Source organism: Copadichromis virginalis, linkage group LG3, assembly GCF_057382275.1.
Source record: "Copadichromis virginalis isolate Kocher_CV1m ecotype Utaka linkage group LG3, C_Virginalis_male_GT1.1, whole genome shotgun sequence".
Taxonomy (NCBI): Eukaryota; Metazoa; Chordata; class Actinopteri; order Cichliformes; family Cichlidae; genus Copadichromis; species Copadichromis virginalis.
Genome location: NC_140620.1, coordinates 29,811,078 through 29,832,706, shown reverse-complemented (window position 1 = coordinate 29,832,706; position 21,629 = coordinate 29,811,078). Strand labels below are relative to the sequence as shown.

At 42.0% G+C, this 21,629-nt stretch overlaps 1 protein-coding gene across 1 annotated transcript; it reads right to left on the bottom strand.

Moving 5' to 3' along the window:
* Positions 1 to 1,316: 1,316 nt before the first annotated feature.
* LOC146714016 (FERM domain-containing protein 7) lies at positions 1,317 to 20,838 on the bottom strand. Its single transcript, XM_085452710.1, has 12 exons — positions 20,539 to 20,838; positions 8,014 to 8,118; positions 7,893 to 7,935; positions 7,687 to 7,765; positions 7,514 to 7,611; positions 5,936 to 6,050; positions 5,423 to 5,570; positions 4,931 to 5,026; positions 3,999 to 4,162; positions 3,418 to 3,486; positions 3,085 to 3,160; positions 1,317 to 2,774 (listed from the first exon to the last, which is right to left on the bottom strand). The coding sequence occupies exons 1-12, from the start codon at positions 20,665 to 20,667 to the stop codon at positions 1,539 to 1,541; spliced, it is 2,358 nt and encodes a 785-aa protein (XP_085308836.1). The 5' UTR covers positions 20,668 to 20,838; the 3' UTR covers positions 1,317 to 1,538.
* Between the last annotated feature and the right edge of the window lie 791 nt (positions 20,839 to 21,629).

Genomic DNA, 21,629 nt, shown 5'->3' with positions numbered 1-21,629 from the left:
TTGGCAACAACTATTTAGTATGCAAAAAATATGTTTTCCCTTACCAGCTGGCAGTGGAGGTTGCTGCCTGTGGTTAGCAACGTCAAAGATGATAAAATCAACACTTTCCAATAGATGCACTTTTCAGAGTTTCACCACCACTAGGTGATTGTTTGTAGTCAAGTCTCCGTCTTCCACGCAAACTGGATCACCGTAGTGATCTGCCAGTGAGCAAATCAATCAAAAAGAGGTTTTCAGTGCAGTACCATATTCATTTAGCGGCTCTCACTTGGCATCCACTGCCCAGTCAATTGGGGAATACAGATTTTCTTTATCTACCAAGATTTCAGGGGGGTTGTGACCAAACACTCTCCTTTTTTTACCAGCAACTGATAACTTGTCCAGATATGGTAAATTCTGGCTCCAAAAACTAGTGTAACAGTGGCCGAAAAGCTAACGTCACAGTTGCTTCATCCATTTTTTTTTTCAACCTAGGTATGCTTTTCACACATGTACTGCACATAGCTATAGAGTGCTTCAATGAAAGGGGTTACAAAGCAAAAAAGCAACATAGGCACTGGTCTGCAGAAATGTGGAAAAGTGATACGTTTGGGTGAGCCATCCTTAACCATACTGTCAATAAGTGAGAGACTGCATAAAAGACACACATAAAGACATCAAGAGAAAAGCACAGCCTAGAATGCTCGGCCCTTAGAGCATCTGTTGGCTCTATTAAGACATTTGGGGTATTTTGCGGTTTCCTTTTTCCGAGGGGCCACGTTAGAAACTGGGACTTTTTTGGATGGCCACACCAATAAGCTTAATTGATGCAGCCCTGCAGTCCCAGTTTCTCATGTAGTCCCTTGGAAAAATTATTGGCCCACCCCTGCCTTAGAGGGAACGAAAAATGAAAACCAATAGAAAGTTGTTCTGGTTGACCAGTTGTATGGGATGTGAGTGGTCTATTTCAGGATGACAGTGCCTCCACCTATATATGGGCCTACCTTATAGTTAACACGGCTTAAGGAGTAGCCTATGAACTTCACAGTCACCAGATTGCAACTAAAATTAACATCTTCAGGAGACCAATGTGTCTCCATTTGATGATCATCATCAAGACATGAAATGAGGGAAAATATTTAAGAAACATGGTGCCCATACCCCTCTGGTAAAGGAATGTTTGAAGAGTTAATGTTGTAGTGGCTCAAACACCTTAACAAAAAATTTAAATTGTTGTCTGCTTTAATTTGTCAAACATCTTTAATTTCTAAAATACTAATTATTATTATTATTATTATTATTATTGTTATTTATTTACTTGTTTTTGTAAGCTTGCACCTATAAAATAGCCACTAAAACAGTAGCCCCTTTTCAAAATCTGAGGTTTTCACTTGAAGAAGGCAAAAAAATACATTTCATCTGCCAGTGCACCTCAAAACGACACACTTCTTATCTAATACATTTATCGTGTTATCTACAGTCTGCAGAGGATGTGCTATTTTAAATTATCCTTCCAGTTTTGACTGTGATCATCAATCGCTTTAATGTTTTAATCTTTTCTACAGCGTCACTTCAGTAACCTTTGCCGCTCCTTTCGTATCCGCTCCTCCTTCACTCTTTTCTTTCTTCTCCTCTTCACCCTCTGGCTCCTTCTTTGCAGTTTCTTTTGCTGTTGCATGCTCCTTCTCTTCCTCCTCCCCCTCTTCCTCCTCATCAAGTTGGAGACTCCCCGATGAAAACCTCATCCTGGCTAGTCCAGCGGACCGTACCATCTTGCCTACCTGAGGGGCAGGGCAGTAGTATGGATAGAAAACCTCCGGGTCTGAGTCGCTGTAGCTTCCCGCAGTGCTGCCAATCATACATAGTGAACTGGGGCGTTCAGGCAGAGGGGAAGAGTTTAGTGGGAGGTAGGTGGGTCTGGAGGGGCGCGTCAGGTGGGGGTAGTAACCAAGAGGGCGAAACTCAGAAGCAGGGTTAAAGGCAGTGTTTGAGCTCCTCGAGAGGTTTAATTTGACATCAGGTTGGCTGGCTACACGGCGAGGCAGTCCAGGAAGGAAGTTGGAGTCATCGCTGTAATGACCCGCCTCTGTATGTCCAACGCCCCTGATTCTTGCACCATTGCTTCCTGGTTGGTACATTCTGGCCAATCCCAGCCCACCTGAACCACTGGAGCGGAGGTTTCTCCTGATTGGTGAACTAGATGGCGAATCGTGACACATTGGGTAAAAAGATGGCCGTGTTATGCCATCCATTGTCACATAATCCCGCCGTCTTGTATGTGGAATTCGTTCCAGTGAGGAAACGGTAACAAATTCCGACAAGTAGGGATGTCGGTTGAGTGGCGAGGAGCCACCTAATGGGAACGATGGGAGGACAGGATGATACTGGTAGGCAGGGCTGTTAGGGTAGAGAAGGACCAGCTGCTGTCCTGCATCTGGATGTGGCTGAGGGTTGGGTCGACGTCTAGATCGGTTTCCATAGACACCAGCTAACCGCTGGGCTTGGCGCTGTGTCCCGATTCGTACCCCCCTTGCGTCCTCTACTACAGATATCGAAGCAGATCTCGTCTTCAGTGAGGGTGAAGGCGGCGTTGTCTGGTTGACAGATGGAGAAAGAGGAGTGACTTGGGAGAGGAGGCGAGGCCTCTGGCTGACCTCAACACATGAATGGCTGCGTTTAGCCACTCTTTCGTTGATTTCAATATCATTGTCTCGATGATGCGGGTCCAGCTGATCCTGGCTGTGTATTGCCAGAGCACGACTTGACCGTGGGAATGGGTGGGAATGTTCGTACACCTGAGAAGAAAAGGCACGAACACTCGAGTTGTTTTTATTACTAATATTTTGATTATGCTACCATTAATTAATTCGCTCATATGATATCAGAGTATGTATGTATTAGATAATATCAGAGAACTGTAAAAAAGAAGAAAAAACGGCCCAAGAACATGTAATGAAATTTTGAAAAACCCATAGCTCTTCAAGTTAATTAAACAAAATCATTAAAAACAGATAATAGAACAGTAGCTGTTTTAATTTTGTCAGACATGAATATGCTTTGTGTGTCAAGTAATAGTTTTAAAGACTGAACAGTCATATTTATTACCTGTTTGGAGACATCTGTGAGGAGATCAGGAGAAGATCGACATTGTCTGGGGTCACAGTCAGTCTGACTGTACATCCTGGACAGACAGAGAAAGGAATAAAATAACGGATGTTATACACAGACTATAAAAATTGATCACAAAATATTCCTCTGTTCCAGATCCTTTGACCTTTACATAAGATGGCTTAATAAAATATGTTGCCGTTTCAAGTACTTAAAGCGCCTTGCTTTTGAAGTACATGCATAAGCAAGTTTCTTGCTTATGAAACTTGCTTATGCAAGTTTCTTGCTTATGAAAAGGAAATTGAAGCATCAATAAAATCTCTCTCTCACTTTTCAAAGTGTGAAGGCTTCTTCTCCCCTGATCCCAGACACTCCAGCAGCTGCTTCTGGGTCCGACCACTGCCAAACAACATTACTAACATCAGATGGACACACTACCACACCTGACTGAAAACAAAGAGTCTGAATATTCATCAGAAGAAAAGGGTAATAAAAAAACGCTCACAGTCCATCATATTTCTCAGGTTTTTGCTTATAAATCAGCAAATGACTTTGAGCACAGTTTGGTTCAATTCTAACCAATACTATCAGTAGGGATTCTTGTGAGTTGTGGACAGACTGATCACCACGACATGATCTGTCCTTTGGATAAGCTGGAAAGCTCAGGATGGTTTATTCAAACACTACAAGAGTAGGTAAGTAAAAAGTTTTGTGAGTCAAAATATTTGTGTACAAGCTTAAATCCAGATGATGTACCACTAAATGGTTGGAGAACAATTCATGCATAGTAGACACTGGAAGTAAATGACTTTGATTTTGGGCAAAAGATGATTAATATATATATATGTATTATACAAAAGCCTGAATGCACCTTCAGATTATAGCATTATGTGCACTTGTCTGCATTTTACCTGTATCTGAAGCTGGAGCCTTTACATGACAGCAGAGTTTTGTGTATGGCCTTTGGTTCCTCAGCCAGCCTGAAGAAAGCATGGTACTCCACACACATCTTCCAGAATGATTTACACACATCACGGCTGGCCATGGCCAACTCTAGTGTATCCTTACACGAGGGCTGGATGGACATGAAATAAGACTATGATGAGTCAAATATTTACAACCGCCTCTGTATAGCATGCTGTCTGCACTTCAAGTCCCAAAAAGTCTTCTACCGGAGAACTTAAAAGCCCCCATAGGGTGCTCTGTGGGAACTGGCACCAGTGCTCTAGCTGTAGAACCTTTACATTAGTAACTTGGTAGCTGCTATGGATCGGATTTGATCTTTACATTGCCTATTTGCATGCTGTTCACAAGTACTTAGAACTACTGGCCAGGAGAGCTCCACAAAAGCCTTACTCTTTTGGCCAGAATGTTTTGTTCCTTCCAAAGATCTCTTAAATATTTGGACCTGCCCATTTTTCATGCATCCATCACAAGAGTCCCCTGTTCACTCACAGGGGAGTGAGACATAAACTCACTCATTATTCCATACTAAATACTAATGGTAGGTGTGCCAGTTTAGCTAACTGGTAGAGCAGGTGACCACATGCCATATGGCTGAAATGCAGATGTCCAGGATCGAGTCTGGCCCATGGCTCATTTCTACATGTCTACCCCACACCACCACCACCCTTTCTTTTCTACTCTTAACAGCTCAACTATTGAATAACGGACAAAAAAAAACCCCCATCCATCTGCTTCCCCTTTTCCTTTTTCAGGGTTGCGGGGGAGCTGGAGCCAATCCCAGCTGTCTTAGGGTGGGAGGCAGGGTACACCCCTCAAAGATAAATCTTCATAGGACAAAAAGCAAAACCGTGTGGCCCAAATTGGACCAGTTTCTCACCCCAACTTTATCATGTAGTTTGATGAGGAAATGCTTGCGTTTGAAGCTTAGCTTGCGGATCTTTGCCCAGCTGAATGTGTTGATTTTTGTGTTTCCCTGGAAAAACACAAGAAAAAAATAATGAGAGATTATATGTAATGTGTAGTGTAGCATCTGCACACATATTTAGCCTCAAACAGTGTTCCTCTCCTAAACCTGTTAGTTGATTTTTGAGAAATGCACATGGAAATTGTAAACTTTTATTGGTACTGTAAAAACTAAAAAGGATCACCGACGTCCTCAGGTTTTATCTCTACACATCTCGCATATCTTGTTTTATCTCGCATACAATGAATGATTGTTAGTTTATTAGATCCATTAAATTTATTGTGTTGTAACTTCACAAACCAACTTTTTTATGCTAAAACAGCAACTCCTAGCTTAGAAGAAGAGGAAATTTTTCTGATGGAAAAAAATAAAAAGATTTGTCCTTTTATGTGGAAGTGGACACACCTGAAAGACTAGCACTCCAGAGTGTGTGACAGCCAGATTGATCCTCATTCCCTCCCCATCATAGGCAGGGTAAGGCCTGATTCCATACATGTCCAGCTTCCTCGCCACCTCCAGCAGCTGGATGTCGGAGTTTGCTGGAGAGAGTCCTCTATGGACAGAAACAAAGAATCACAATTACAATCCAGCCTCTGATTTATGGAGAGTTGGATGCATTGCTGTTGTTTTGCTGCCAATTTGACCCAGCAGTCACTTCTGCTTTTCCAACAAAATTTCTCCTAGTTAGACTCAAACAACACGTCAAACACATGTTTCAAAAGTGGCATTTTGGTTGGAAACCATCATATTTTCAAATCTATCGTCTTTTTAAAAGAATCTATGGGTGGGATGGGGGAAAGAGGCGCAGTCCTACGTCCAGTTAATACTTTGCCCTTTCTCTCTGGTCAAAATTAACACTAGTTTGACAAAACTGTCCGCATACTACAGAGCACCAGTGTCTTCTGCTTCACTTCATACCTGTGTTTCTTGTGAAACTTGATGATTTTGTGGTCCAGATATTCCTGGTTGGGAACATAGTGCTTCATCTCCAAATGCTGGCAGTCCAGCTCCTCATCATAGTCCCCTATCTCTGCTGTAGCACAAATGCAAATGCATGCAAACACATATTTAGTTTCTCTGCGTTTTAAATATTTAATTGCAGTATAGTCACCATTTTTGAGCCATTTGGGAAGGAGAGAATCGGAATGGGTCGTTGCTCTAGAGGGAAATCTTTGACTAAGTAAATGCAGTATATGAAACACATTTTCAAAAACATAATGTATATAATGACTATGTACTCCCCGGACCCTTTATTAGGTACACATGCAGAAAAATGCATGTAGCCATGTAAACATATAGATTTCCTACCAAAGTTCAAATTTTAGTGTGGCACAGTTGTTGGTACCACATGGGCTCATCTGAGCATTTCAGAGACTGTTAATCTACTGGGAATTTCCCTCACAACCATCACTAGGCTTTACAGAAAATGTCCCAATAAAGATAAAATATCCCACGAGCAGCAGCTCTGTAGGTGAAAATACTTTGTTGATTCCAGAGATTACAGGAGAAGGGCCAGACTGCTTTGAGCTGATAGGAAGGCAGCAGTAAATCAAATAACGTGATATGAAGGTATGCAGAAGAGCATCTCTGAATGCACAACATGCTGAACCTTGAAGCAGATGGGCTATAGCCGCAGAAGACCAAACCAGGTGCCACTGTTGTCAGTGAAGGCCAAGAAACTGCCGGTGTAATTGTAAGAGGATACTTTCTTAAAATACACATTTAAACAGTTGAACATTGTTTAAATGCCATTGCCTATGCCTATCCTCTGATGGCTGCTTCCAGCAGGATAACACACCATGTCACAAAGCTCAGATCATCTCAAACTGTTTTTTTGAACACGACAATGAGTTCACTGTACTCAAACGCGCTGCACAATCACCACATCTGAATCTGAGCACCTCTGGGATGAGCACCTGCGTCTGTGTAATGCTATCATGTCAATATGGACCAAAATGTCTGAGGAACGTTTCCAGTACTTTTCTACGGAGCCCCACAAGGGACATGGGAGAAAAAAAAATTAAGACTGACTTTTGCAAGATCTCGCAAAACAAACTCAGGATCTCACAAAAGTTTTAGCCGCATTCTTTGGTGGCCGCCAGCTCGAAGCCGACCGGGAGGTCGAGGCACAATGTGCCGGGAGAGCGGTGTTCCTCCCGGCTGTAGTAGGTCTCGACCTCCCATTAGCTTCGAGATGGTGGGTGTCAGATCTCCAAAAACGTCGGAGCACTTTTGCAAATATGTGATGTCTTGTAAACCCAGCAGATATTTGACGTTTACATAGCTACATTCACACCTCGAAATATCTTAAAAGTTTTGCGACATCTCGCAAAAGTTTTGCGAGATCCCGAGTTTGTTTTGCGAGATCTCGCAAAACTTCATCGTAATTTTTTTTTTCTGCCATGTCCCTTGCGGGGCTCCATACTTTTCTGAATCTTCCGCAAAAAAAAAAATAAAAAAAAAATTACAGCAGGTGTGATGCACTTTGATGCTTACACTGCAGTATGTGAGAGACCAGCAGGGCGGCACTGTTGTCATTACAGGTCAGACTGCCATTAGACAAGTCCTGCTTGATCTGTAAGGCAAAAAGATACCTGTGCACACACAAAACAGTATGAGTACACCTACTGTGGCATTTCACATATATCACATCTATGCTCAGACTTTACCTGGTGAGGCCTCTCTTGAGTTGTCCAGGATCTGGTGGAAAAAATTTGACTATAAACCTGAAGAATAAATCATTGGTGTCTGACAGAGGGGAAAAGAAAAGAGATTATAGACGTAGGACAATGGTGCCAACGGAGACGTTGAGATCTGGAAATATTTGGAGGAAATATGAAGTCAGAGCACTAATCTTAGGACAGATATGACTTACATTTGATCTGTTTGACCAAAGGTTTCAGCAGCTCCAACCAAACCTGCAACAGAAACTTGTTAAGACATTAAAAACCTCCCGCACTGATCTGTGCGTATCTGTGTGATCCAGCATTTCTTACATAATTGCCACTGTGGTGTCTGAACTCCAGGCCAAAGTACTCCTTCTCCAGCAGTTTCAGATGACCGCACACTTTGTTGTAGAAGTCGCCACCTAAAACCTTTTGCTGAAAGAGTGGGAGAGAATTAAAGTGAGAAGGATAATAGGACTTTTTAATTGAGACGTTCTTAAAACTAAAGTCCGGGAGTGCTCCTGGGAGCCCAGAAAAATGTGCTACAGCTCAGTTACTTTATCCACTAATACTTTGCTTAATGAGAGTTTGCATAATCATGGCCATTTTTTTTCTTTCATATTTAATTAATCTGTGGAAGATATGCATAGGGGACATTAAATGATTAAAAGACAACAGACAGAAAAAGTTGAGGCATGACAGAGGACAACGGCAGAAAATTTTGAACTGTATCCATGGAAACTGAGACCTTCATTGCTCGTCTTACTTAACCTCCTAATGGTGAACACGTCAGGCGAAAGGTTAAGATTAGGTTTGTTTGTTTTTTTCACTAGTTTGTTAATTAGGCACATTTTCAAATATTAGAAGGTGTTGCCTTAAACATGAAGTCTCACACATTTCTTTTGCCGTCATGGTTACAAATCTGTAAAAATGGTGTATTTCAACTAATGTCCCTGACTCTGGATTCCAGTGACTTTTGGGTCATTGGAAACTCAGTTTGCTGGCAGATATGTATAGATATATAAACCTAAGGGGTCTTCTCTGCCAATGCCAAAAGCACAACTATACAGGCTGATTTGTGACAAATGCTGGTTGATGAATGGGATGCCATCCCACAGCAGTGTGTGAACGAGCTGGTGACCAGCATGAGGAGGAGATACCAGGCTGTGTATGGTTCTTCCACATGGTACTGAGGTCCATTTGTTCAATGAATAGACTGTAAACTGTTGCTATGTCTTGTTTCTTCAGACTTCAATTATCCAATCCATTAAATTAAACCAAACAAGACTCAAGAATAAATTGTTTGGCCTTGGCAGAGAAGGTCTGGCTTGTTTTTCATGGACAAAACCCGCATACTCAACTCTGCTGCTCAACTCACAAATGTATTTCCCTTACAAACGTGGCTCCATTTGAAGGGAAATAATGAACTGATTATAACAGATATATACACTGCATTCCAAATTATTATGCAAATTATATTTTTCTCTGTTTTTCCGAAATAGTCGATTCAAATGACAGTCGGCATCATTTTCGAGTCATCGACCAACAGAATATAATTCAAATGTTGCTGAACAAAACTCCCAATGAAAACAGTATGTTCTTCAAAAATAAAAAACTTAAAATGCACTATTCCAAATTATTACGCACACAGAGCTTCAAAAGATTTTATAGGTTGTAGAGAATTCAAAATAGTCATTTGTTGAATTTGCAGCATTAGTAGATCAATTTCACTGAAATCAAAAGCTATTTCAATCAAAAACATCTTAACAGATCAAGTTACATATTAACATAGGACCCCTTATTTGATAGCAGTTTTACAATTCTTGCATCCATGGAACTTGTAAGTTTTTGGAAAGTTTCTACTTGAATGTCTTTGCAGGATGTCAGAATAGCCTCCCTGAGCTGCTGTTTGGATGTGAACTGCCTCCCACCCTTATAGTTTTTTGCTTGAGGATGCTCCAAAGGTTCTCAGTAGGATTGAAGTCAGGATGGGGACCACAACATGAGTTCCTCTCCTTTTACGCCGATAGCAGCCAATGACCCGACTCACTGGACCCTCTACAGTTTGCATACCGCCACAACAGGTCCACTGATGATGCCATAGCCCTGACACTACACACTGCCCTGTCACACCTGGAGAAGAGAGACACGTATGTGAGGATGCTGTTTGTAGATTACAGCTCAGCATTCAATACCATCGTTCCCTCGAAGCTGGACAGGAAACTGCAGGATCTAGGACTGAGCAGCTCCCTCTGCAGCTGGATCCTTAGCTTCCTGTCTGACAGACGCCAGGTGGTCAGACTGGGCAGCATCACCTCATCCCCCATCACACTGAACACTGGTGCTCCACAGGGGTGTGTACTGAGCCCTCTCCTGTACTCACTCTACACCTACGACTGCACAGCCACTAACAGCTCCAACATCATTGTGAAGTTTGCGGACGACACTACAGTGGTGGGTCTTATCACCAACGGTGATGAGACGGCTTACAGGGAGGAGGTCAGCGCCCTGACCCACTGGTGTCAAGACAACCATCTCACCCTCAACGTCGCAAAGACAAAGGAGTTGATAGTGGACTTCCGGAGGTGCAGAGAAGTACACACCCCCATCACCATCAACGGCGCTGCTGTGGAGAGAGTGAGCAGCTTCCGGTTCCTTGGAGTACACCTGGCTGAGGATCTTACGTGGTCAGTACACACAAACAAAACAGTGAAGAAGGCGCAGCAGCGCCTCTTCTTTCTCAGGAGACTGAAAAGATTCGGCATGAGCCCCCGCATCCTCAGGACCTTCTATCACTGTGCCATTGAGAGCATCCTCACTGGATGCATCACCACCTGGTATGGCAACAGCACCGCCTACAACTGCAAAGCTCTCCAGCGAGTAGTGCGGTGCTCTGAACGGATAATTGGAGGTGAGCTTCCCTCCCTCCAAGACATCTACAGGAAGCGGTGCCTGAGGAAAGCGGGGAGGATCATCAAGGACTCCAGTCACCCCAGCCATAAACTGTTCAGACTGCTTCCATCAGGAAGGAGGTTCTGCAGCATCCGGTCCCGTACCAGCAGACTGAGAGACAGCTTTTTCCATCAGGCCATCAGACTGCTGAACACGTCATAGACACCTCAGCTTCACTACTGGAACTTCAACATTATGCACTCCATACTGTATATAAATGCCACTTGTTCTGCACATATTCAACTCTGTATATTTTATATATTTTATTATTATTATTATTATTATTGTTTTATTTTATTTTTTTACTATTTAATTTGTAAAAATGTGTATACACACACACACACACACACACACACACACACACACACACACACACACACACACACACACACACACGTAGGAAAATATTTAGTATACACATCCAGAAATGCATACACTATTATATATTGTACATATATTTATTAGTTTCAGGTTGGCCATTCTTGTATTTTGCTCGTTTGTGTTGTTGTGTTTGCACATCTCTGTTGCTTGTGGGGCTCGCACACAAGAATTTCACTCTCATGTGCTGTGCCAGTGTGCCTGCACATGTGATGTGACAATAAAAGTGATTTGATTTGATTTGATTTGATGCAGAGGTGTTCCTTGTAGCATGAGATGGTGCATTGACTAGCATGAAGATGGTTATGTTGCAGAAGGCACAGTTCTTCTCTTTCTACCATGGAAGAAGGTGGTCAGTCAGAAACTCCACATACTTTGCAGAGGTCATTTTCACACCTTCAGGGACCCTAAAGAGGCCGATCAGCTCTCTCCCCGTGATTCTGTCTCAAAACATGACTCCACCACCTCCTTGCTGACAACGCAGCCCTGTTGGGACATGGTGGCCGTCCACCAGCCATCCACCACTGCATCCACCACTGCATCCATCTGGACCATCCGGGGTTGCACTGCACTCGTCAGTGGCCAAGACTGTTTGAAAATTAGTCTTCATGTAGTTCTGGGCCCACTGCAGCCATTTCTGCTTGTGAGCATTGGTTAGGGGTGGCCGAATAGAAGGTTCATGCACAACTGCAAGTCTCTGGAGGATCCTACACCTTGATGTTCACAGGGCTCCAGAGGCACCAGCAGCTTCAAATATGTGTTTGCTGCTTTGTAATGGCCTTTTAGCAGCTGCTCTCTTAATCTGATGTATTTGTCTGGCAGAAACCTTCCTCATTGTGCCTTTATTTGCATGAACCCATCTGTGCTCTGACTCAGCCACAAATCTCTTAACATTATGGTGATCACGCTTAAATTTTCGTGAAATATCTAAGGTTTTCATTACATGTCCAAGCCATTCAACTATTTCACTCTTTTCAGCAGCAGAGTGATCATTTTTCCTTCCTATATTGCTTGAAAATGGTGGTCTGCTTCATAATGTGGAACATCCTTCTTTAGTAGTTTTTCCTTTAATTGGGCTCACCTGGCAAACAAATGATCATAGGTGTCCGAGATTGATTTCAGTGATACAAAGAGCCCTGAGACACAATTCCATCCATGAGTTTAATTGAAAAACAACTTATTTACTCTTTATGACACTTAAACACAATTTGCATAATAATTTGGAACGCAGTCTATATAAGCTGTGCATCTTTCCTTTAATGTTTGTTGTTAAATTACAATGTTTAAGAGTTTCTGCTACTACTTTTGTTTGCACACCAACCTAATTGGTGTGACCCCCTACATCCATATGAAGTTTGTGACTCCAGCCAGAAATTAAATCACTTTGAAACTGGGTGATTATTTTTGATATGTCCTGTTTTTACCTCCATTTCTGTCTTTTAAACTAACAGTTATATTTCCTCTATTCCCCCCCCCCCCCCTTTTGTTATTTTCTAAAAACTGATATTTATTCAATCTTGTCACAATCTTATATAACCAGATATTTTACTATTTTAATCACTTGTTATTTAAGTATTTTGTATTTAAGGGGCAGCCAATCAGAAGAAAGTCCAGTTAAAGCGAGGTTGGGGCGTCAAGCCACACTGGAAAATGTAAAGTCAGGTGCATCTCCCACATCGTCATGATTATTTTGAACTCTGGATCATGCAAAGCTTTTCTAGTAGAGTCCAAGAATAGAAATGTGGAGTCAGATCAGAAGAATGGGTCACTTTAACCACATTAGACAAAAATACAAAGGACACTACAAACATGTAAAAGTACTGCCTTATTGTTTATCTATTTTGAAGACCCTGTGTCTTAAATTTAATTCAGGATTAAATCAAAGTAGTAGTGTGTGCCCACATGAAGCCCTGAACCTGTCTCTGGTGTTTGTGCGGTGTTCACTTACTGCAGTGACACGTTTTTGCTTTTTTTTTAGCCTTCACCGTCTTATAGCTGGTGTTTAGTGCCCTGTTGGGGGGGTCACTGGACGTCCCTCATTAACTTGTCATGAGGGAAGGAGAAAGGTTATTAGGGGAGAGGGAGGATGACGAAGGACATGGCAGCTGTAACTGATTATAGAGAGAAGAATAGGCCTAACTGATAATTACTGGAAGCAAACAGCCGCCCACAGATCAGCAGAGCAGTTAGTTTCCAGCAGAGCAGAACAGAGGAAAAAGTGAGCGATGTGCAACTTTGGATGTGAATTCAAAGCAGAAAACAGCAAAACAGTTTCATTAATGATATCTGCACAAGCTTACACGTGTTTGTTTGACTAGTGAAGGGCCTTCATTGCATACAGCAGTGGAGTGTTAGCTCGTTCAAGCTGGTTCCAGAGGAACAAACGCAGTTTTGTCAAATCTCAAAGACAGGCACAGAGTTACCTTTGTCATAGGTGTCATGACACATTGCGAGGTAGCAGTAACACTGAACATGTCCAGCTCATCACGTACGGACAAGTTTAAATTTCAACATATTGGTTAAGTATTATTTTTCAACATGTGCGGTTGTACAGGCCATCAGGCTACTGAATCACTGCCTGATTATTGAACTGTGATGTACACATTATAATACAGTTTTATATAATAACACCTGTACAATCTGTATGTCCTACCTTAGTATGACTATGTACATCTAATTGTACTTTATATTTGGACTTAATTCTACCCTGATATATAGTTCTTGCATTATTGCTGTTTATTTCTATTTCTTATTATTCTTTCACATCATTTTATTTATTTTACTTCTGTGAATTGGACACATGCAGTTCACAGAAAATCCACCAGGGATCAGTATTTCATGCACCAGAGGGCACAAAGTTGCCAGATGTAGCAAAAATAATACAAATTAAAACTCAGTCATTGACCCAAACCAGTTAACCTTAAAAGCTTTGGACTGAAACCAGAGACTCCAGAGGAAACTCAAGCGTGTAAGCTTTATTCACAAGTTGTTCATAAACCAAACATAGAAATTGCTGTCATGGTCCAGTGACGCGTCACAGTTCTCTGTTTTAATCAGCGGACTCACCTCAGTCTTGGTGTCACAGCTTTGATAAACTAATCTGAAGGTTAAGAAAACATGACCTGAGTGACTGAACCATGCACATCGGGGAAAAATTCAGCATGACAGAACATGTCTAACATTTTACGGATTAGCTACCACAAGCTTTGCTAAATATCCACAAGGTGCTGCCATAATTGTTAAGCAGACTGTAGCAAACAAACACTATTGTGTATTTCTGTACCATTAAGCTATGATGAGTAACATATTCAGTTCTTCCTGTTGAAACAGAATAAATTCCAGCAACCTATAACATCTCCAAGTTTCTGGCTTTGATCCTCAACCCGCTGGTAGGCAGCTCTGAACACCACATCCAGAACACCCTGGATTTTGTTGAGAAGGTGAGAGATGTCATTATGGAGGCAGATGAAACCATGGTCTCGTACAACATTACATCTCTCTTCACTTGCATCCCAGTCACGGAAGCATTGGAGGTAGTTCGTAAGCGATTACCGGATGACCCAACCTCAGCAACAGGACCACTCTCAGCATCAACCAAGTGTGTTTGCTTTTGGAACTGTGTCTTCATTCAACCTACTTCACAAGGGTCAGTTCTACAGGCAGAAACATGGGTGTGCCATGGGCTCCCCAGTTTCACCCATCGTGGCCAATTTGTACATGGAAGAAGTGGAAAAGAGGGCTTTGTTATCCTACCATGGAACACCACCAAGCCATTGGTTCAGATATGTGGATGACACCTGGGTGAAAATCAAATCTGAGGATGGACCACAATTCACGGATCACATTAATTCGGTGGACCAACACATCAACTTCACCAGGGAGGATATGAAAAGTGGCAGGTTAGCCTTCTTAGACTGTGAGATTTCCATCAGTAATAGGGGATATCTAAAAGCTGACGTGTACCGTAAACCTACACATACGGATCAGTATCTAAGGTTTGACTCTCATCATCCACTGGAGCATAAACTGGGTGTCATCAGGACGCTACAACACAGAGCGAACACCATCCCCACTGACACAACGGCCACAGAAGCAGAAGAGCATCACATCAAGAAGGCCCTGAGTAAATGTGGTTATCCCAGCTAGACTTTTGTCAAAGCTGGAAAGGCACCTAAAGAAAGCTCCAGCTGATCCAGGAGAGAAAGACAACCGCTGCCCAAGCGAAAACCTGCAGTGATCCCATATGTGTCAGGAGTATCGGCGCAGTCGAGACACATTTTTTTCTAAACACCGGGTCTCTGTGGCTTTCAAACCCCAAAACACGCTGCGCCAAAAACTGGTCCGGCCCAAGGATCGGGTCCCCCAACACAAACAGAGTAACATAGTGTACGCTGTTAAGTGCCAGGAGGATTGCCAGGATTTATACATCGGGGAAACCAAACAACCTCTGGCGAAGCGGATGGCACAACACAGAAGAGCTACCTCGTCAGGCCAGGACTCTGCAGTCTATTTACACCTATAGGCCAGTGGACACTCTTTCAAGGATGAGGATGTACACATCCTGGACAGGGAGGAACGCTGGTATGAGCGCGGAGTCAATGAGGCCATTTACTTGAAAAGGGAAAGACCATCTCTGAATCGAGGAGGGGGCCTAAGGGTACATCTTTCACCATCTTACAATGCTGTGATTGCAGCCATTCCCAAACTCTTTGTGAATGGTACTCATCGCAATTCATCAGTGATCTTTGATCAATGAGCCTTGATCAGTGGTGTTGATCAATGCTCAAGAGAATTTGCATATTAATGATCAAGGAACTGACCTCCCAGCCCATTGTTCCTTCAGTGGGCTGGTTTCAGTCATTATGCAAATGTACTGTTTATAAGATTGGGGAAACCTGCAGTCAGCTGAGACTGAAGAAGTCACTTGCATGAGTGACGAAACGTTTCTCCCACTGAAAATGCTACATACAGATGAATAGAATCAATCTTTTAGGACTGCACAGAAATGGTTCAGGAATGGTTTGAGGACCACAACAATGAGTCTGAGGTGTTGACTTGGCCTTGAAGTTGCCCATATCTTAAGCAAGCATCTGTGGGATGTGCTAGACAAACAAGTCCGTTCCACGGAGGCCCTACCTCACAGCTTACAGGACTTAAAGGATCTGTTGCTAACATCTTGATGCCAGATAGCACAGCATGCCTTCAAGGGTCTAGTGAAGTCCATGCCTCAGTGAGTCAGGGATGTTTTGGCAGCAAAATTAAGCTAAATTAAATTTTATTCATATCACACTAATTCCCAACTACAGTCACCTCTAGGTTCTTTATATCATAAGGTAAAGACCCCACAGCAGTACAGAGGGGGACCGACACAATATTAGGCAGGTGGTTGTGATGTTATGCCTGATCAGGGTGTTTACTAAATTTATCACATTTTATTTTTTCCCTATTCTGTCCATCCATGCCTTTTCCTTCAGCTCTCTTTCCTCTTGTACAGACTCTGCTAATGTCCCGGAGGCCGCTGGGAAACTGACAGGGAAGAAAGCATGGGCATGGAAAAATGGAGCTCCTTTGCTAGCACAATACTGCAAGCCATGCACACACACTCACACACACTCACACACAGATTCTTTTTAGATTGCAATACTGCCTTGCAGGCGACGTTACCATGTTGAAAAAGAGGCCTGTTGGTCTGCTTTTTCTGACCTGGATAGTAGAGCAGCACATGGCTGTTCATAGACAGCAGAGTGTTTACACCTCACACAGCTGGTAAACATCTGCAGCTGTTTGGCCCATTAAAAAAATAAAATAAATCTTTCTTTTGACAGACTTAATTAAGTCACCAAGAAGTGACTGTTGTTGTGATTTTAACCTCCTAAGACCCGAACTCTTCCACGACACGCATTTTTAATTTCTCTTTGATATTTGGGCTGATTGGGGCCTGATGAATGTAAAAACAAAGAATTACCAGATTTTATTTTATTTTTTACCTTATTTTTTTTTAAGAAAAATAAGAGCCACATATGAGGATATTCATTTCATATTTTGATAGAACAGTAGCAGTATAATGTCCTCGTAAGTGGATATCAGGCCCTTGTAGAGCAAAATTGAGTATTTTAGTCTAAATAACCCAAAATGTGATGTCCACATATGTGGACGACAGGTCCTAGGAGGTTAAATAAAATTAAATTGAATTTTCCATCTAAGTTTAATTCTCTGTCATTACTTTGTGGTGGATGTGCTTACAGCCACATGACTTATGAAGCTGGTAACAACATTCAGGTTTTAGGAGGTGTTCAGAGACACACTGTACATACAACCACAAAACTTTTTCCAATAACTTTTAGCAATGCAGATGTTAACAACTGTGATATTTCTGCTTGGTATCACTTGATAATGTCAGATAGATCAGGCAGCGTTTCATGAAAGATCCACTTCCTGATGCAACCCCAAATGGCTATATGTGTCTCTAACTGGAATTGTTGACATGCTAACATTGGAAACATGCTAGCACAGTGATGATACTGCATGGCATATATGTATATGCATCTGCATATGTAAGAGCCTGATGCTGTGGCCTGCTTTTATCCCTCAGGATGGCGTTTCTCTGCTGTACGGCTATTTCACTGCGAAAACACATGCTGGCAGTGAAGTTTCTCTCTTCTAATAAAAGAGAAAAATGAGTTCAAGAACAACCAGAAATGCATAGGAGTAAACAGGAGCACTTAAAAGACCTATCAAAGTGCGCCGATTTGACATATAGTAACATTTCTAGGTAGGTACCTATCAACTTCCAGCACACCCACAGCATAGATTTGATATTGAAATCTATATCATGGTAACTTTAAAGTAGCTCGCCAACATCGCTAATCCAATAGCTAGTTCTCTGACAATGTTGACATGTGCCATTTTTCTGGTTTCCGTAGCTCTAATAACACGCTTATTGGCCAGGGGTGATTCTGAAGTCTTCTGTTTGCTGTGACAGTAAAATCAGCTGTCATTCAACATTTATCAGCTCCAAGTCCAACATGAACAGCTCAGGCAGTCCTGATGGCAGATCAGGAACATCAATGCACAAGTATGAATGCAAACAGTACAGGCTATCTTTCTTCTTCTTCTTTTGTCCCTAGCTGGTGGTTGTCCACGAAGCCAATACATCGCTGTGGGTGCCGTAGGGTTTCCATTTTGGTCAATGATGCATTCCCAGGCCTTGTGGTCTCTTGCCTTCACATTTGCTTGCTCAAGGGTTAGGCGTCATTGTTTAAAATCGTCTTCAATTTGCTTGATCCAAGTCTTCTTAGGCGAGCCACGCTTGATTCTCCAGTGGGCGGGGTGCTGCTGCATCAAAAGGTGATGCGGCAGATGTGGCCAAATCATTGCAGTCACTTCCTAATCCACTCTTCCATTGAGGGCTGCTGGTGACATTGACTACGTATCACGCTGTTGCTGAGACGATCACGGAGGGACACTGGGAGAATCTGACGCTAAACAGCGGATTTGGAAGCACTCCTGTAGGATGCTGTTCAGCAATCCTGAAGCACCTACAACTGTAATGAAACTTTTTTTTAAAAATCAGGTTACAGGGTATTTTTTAACTGACTTCTGCCTGTCATTATGTTACTGAAGACTGCATCAGTATATTTAATGCTGAGTGAAAATTAAACTGTATTAGTAATGGCAGTATTAGTCACTGTGATGACTAATACTAATATTTAAAGACAATTTCTCTCATTTGTGCCTACCATGTGAAACAGCCCACGTAAGAGTTTCTGAAAAGACATTTTGGAGCTTTTCCATTTTTAAAGAATGAAAGTTTAGACAGGAGGTGGTTCAAACACACCATTTCTAATGAAGAAACTGGGGTTTGAGCCTCGTTAATGCATTAATTTCAGTTTTTAGGGGGGAGAGCAGTCCTAGCAATGCATAAATCTACACAAACCTGCCTTCACAAACACTTTTCTGTCGCTAAACAGCACCTGCAAGACAAACAATCAACTGTTACAGCTGTACCAGTGTTGTCAGAAAGCTTGAGAGTTTGTTTCCCTATTTCATCTTTTTCCCTATTTTACTGGACAAACTAACACAGAGAGAGAGTCAAGAGTGGCAGTAACTCAGGTGGGAGAGGTTTTGATTGTTCTCCTCACTTGTGCTAAACTGCACTTGGATATGACACTAAAACTCAAGTTGCTAATGTTAGTAGGCAAGCAACTCGCATTGTAGTTCTCTTTGTGAGCCACTAAGGTAAAACGGTGTTATGTAAGTGCAAGCAGGAAAGGACATAACACACATTTATCTCCTGTGTGTTCTCCATATCATATAATCCATCATTTCTTTTATGTCACAAAAGCTGTGAAAGCTGCCGGGGGCAAATGTAATTGCATGTAAACGGACCAAACTTCAGTCAGGAGAACAACTGAGATAATCCATCCACAATACGAGGTTAGACATTCATATACTGCTGCATGGGCTGGGCTGTAGTTACATTGTAAGGTTTTAAAAACCGAGCTCTAAAATGAATAGTGGCAATAATCACAGAGAGAGTCTCACAGTTATCACTGACTTTTTAAAGGTGCTTGTTCAGATTAAATAGAACAAGATGCAAAGCATTAAAACATGTTAAAAACACAACAGCCTTAATAAACTCAGAGTAGTTTGGACCCGGAAGCAGGGTTCATACGTCATCACCGAAAGACCAGATTGACAGACCTGAAACTCTTTCCATCTTTTTATACAGTCTGTGGTTATCTGTAATAGATAAATTAATTGATTATTGAGTGCAGCAATCTTGTGCTTTTGTATCTTTGATTGCAGTTTTGCCACTGATTGAAACCCACCTGAAAAAATAAGTACATGGGAATATGGTAGTATAGCTACAGTATACTGACCACAGATCTGCTATTTATTTAAATATAACTTGCAGCGCTCTTCTTCTGTTTTTGATTGTTCAACAGAGATAATCAGAGACACGGGGTTTGTGTCGGATGTTGGTGCCTAAGAATAAGGAACACTCGTAAGCATAAATGTGAAGCACATTTATGCTTAAATGGTCAGTTTCTGTTTTGCAGTCTAACTAAATAAATACTTTAGTACAAGTACACACTCTCTGCTGCATAAAGCACGCTATAAAAACCTAAAATAGTGTCTATAAAGCAGGTTTAACTTATATTAAACAGCAGATTAAACCCTGTCAGACCAGAGAAGTGCATGACCAGGTACTCCCAGATAATAATCCTCAATATTATATTAAAGCGTAAATGTTGGAGAAGAATCCAGTCTGAACAGAGCCCGTGGTGGATTCCCCCTCTTTGATTTCTTTCTTTTTTCAGGAAGGAGGGGAAGAAAGTTGCAAACAAAGTGACAGAAAGCTTTATCAAAACGGGGAAAAAATAATATCCAGACAGATTTAAAACGCATATTCGACACATTTGATCATTTATAATATTGTTTTGAAGAGAGACACGTGCTGTATGTGGATCCACTCAGAAAAGTAAATATGAATGTTTTCACTGCCCCCTGTGAAGGGCTTACCTCCACTTCGAACGTGCGCTCGCTGTCATCCAGGAAGACCACGCGCAACCGGAGCTTGGTCTCCTTGGAGACCCGGGACTTGGTAGTGAGGTTCTCGAGTCTCCCGGTCCGCCGCTGTCGGTCCCCCATCTCTCCCGCTCCTTTCTGTTTGTCTGCGTCTCTCAGGAGAAGTAACAACTAAAACAACTACGATCGTCCATTAAATCCATGTCCACGAGAGTTAATCCCACGAGAAACGGCTTCACGCGCTCCCCGCCATTACCATCAACACCAAAACCTCCACGATCGTGTTCATCCTCCCCTTCGCTCCTACCGCTGGAGCGCGCGCTCTCCGGATGCGCAATGGCACGCTGACGTTGTCTCCAGACAGCCAGACCTCATCCAGCTTCTCGTTCACTGAGAAATCACTGGATTAAACTCACTGCACATAAATATTACTGCGCTTAAACACACTTTCATGTACTTGTACTTTAGAGGAGTAATACAGCTCCCACCTTCTCATCTATGTGTCTTTTTATTGGCTATTGTGACAATTTCTTATTTATTTTACACTCACAGGGCTTTGTCTTTAAAAATCGCCTAATAAACAAACTTTACTCGCATTTCACTGCATTCACCTTTAAAAAGTGCTTAGAGTGACTTCTAACACTGTGATCTTAAAAGTTGATTATTTAGACTAAAAATATCATCATTTGCACGAAATGTGGTGATTTGATACTTTTTAACAAGTTACTGGGACTCAACGGGACACTGTCACTGTGTTACTGATGAGGAGTTCTCACTGTTTTTTTTTTTTTTTTTACGTTTTAATACAAAATAGTTTATAAATTAGCTCCACATCAGCCACATCAAAAGAGTACAGCTCTACTTGCAGTAAGCATCAATGCATGCGTAATAATGATCTAATACTTTATAACAGTACAACAGATCATTATATGAGCACACAGGGGGCAATTTGATTTACTGAATACTTAACGGATACTTACTCTTTACTCATAGCAGAGGTTTTCTGTGGTCTCCAAGGATTAATTCTTAGACCTGTTAGAAATCCTGTATTGATGTGACTAAAAAGGCACCAGAAATTGTTTCGT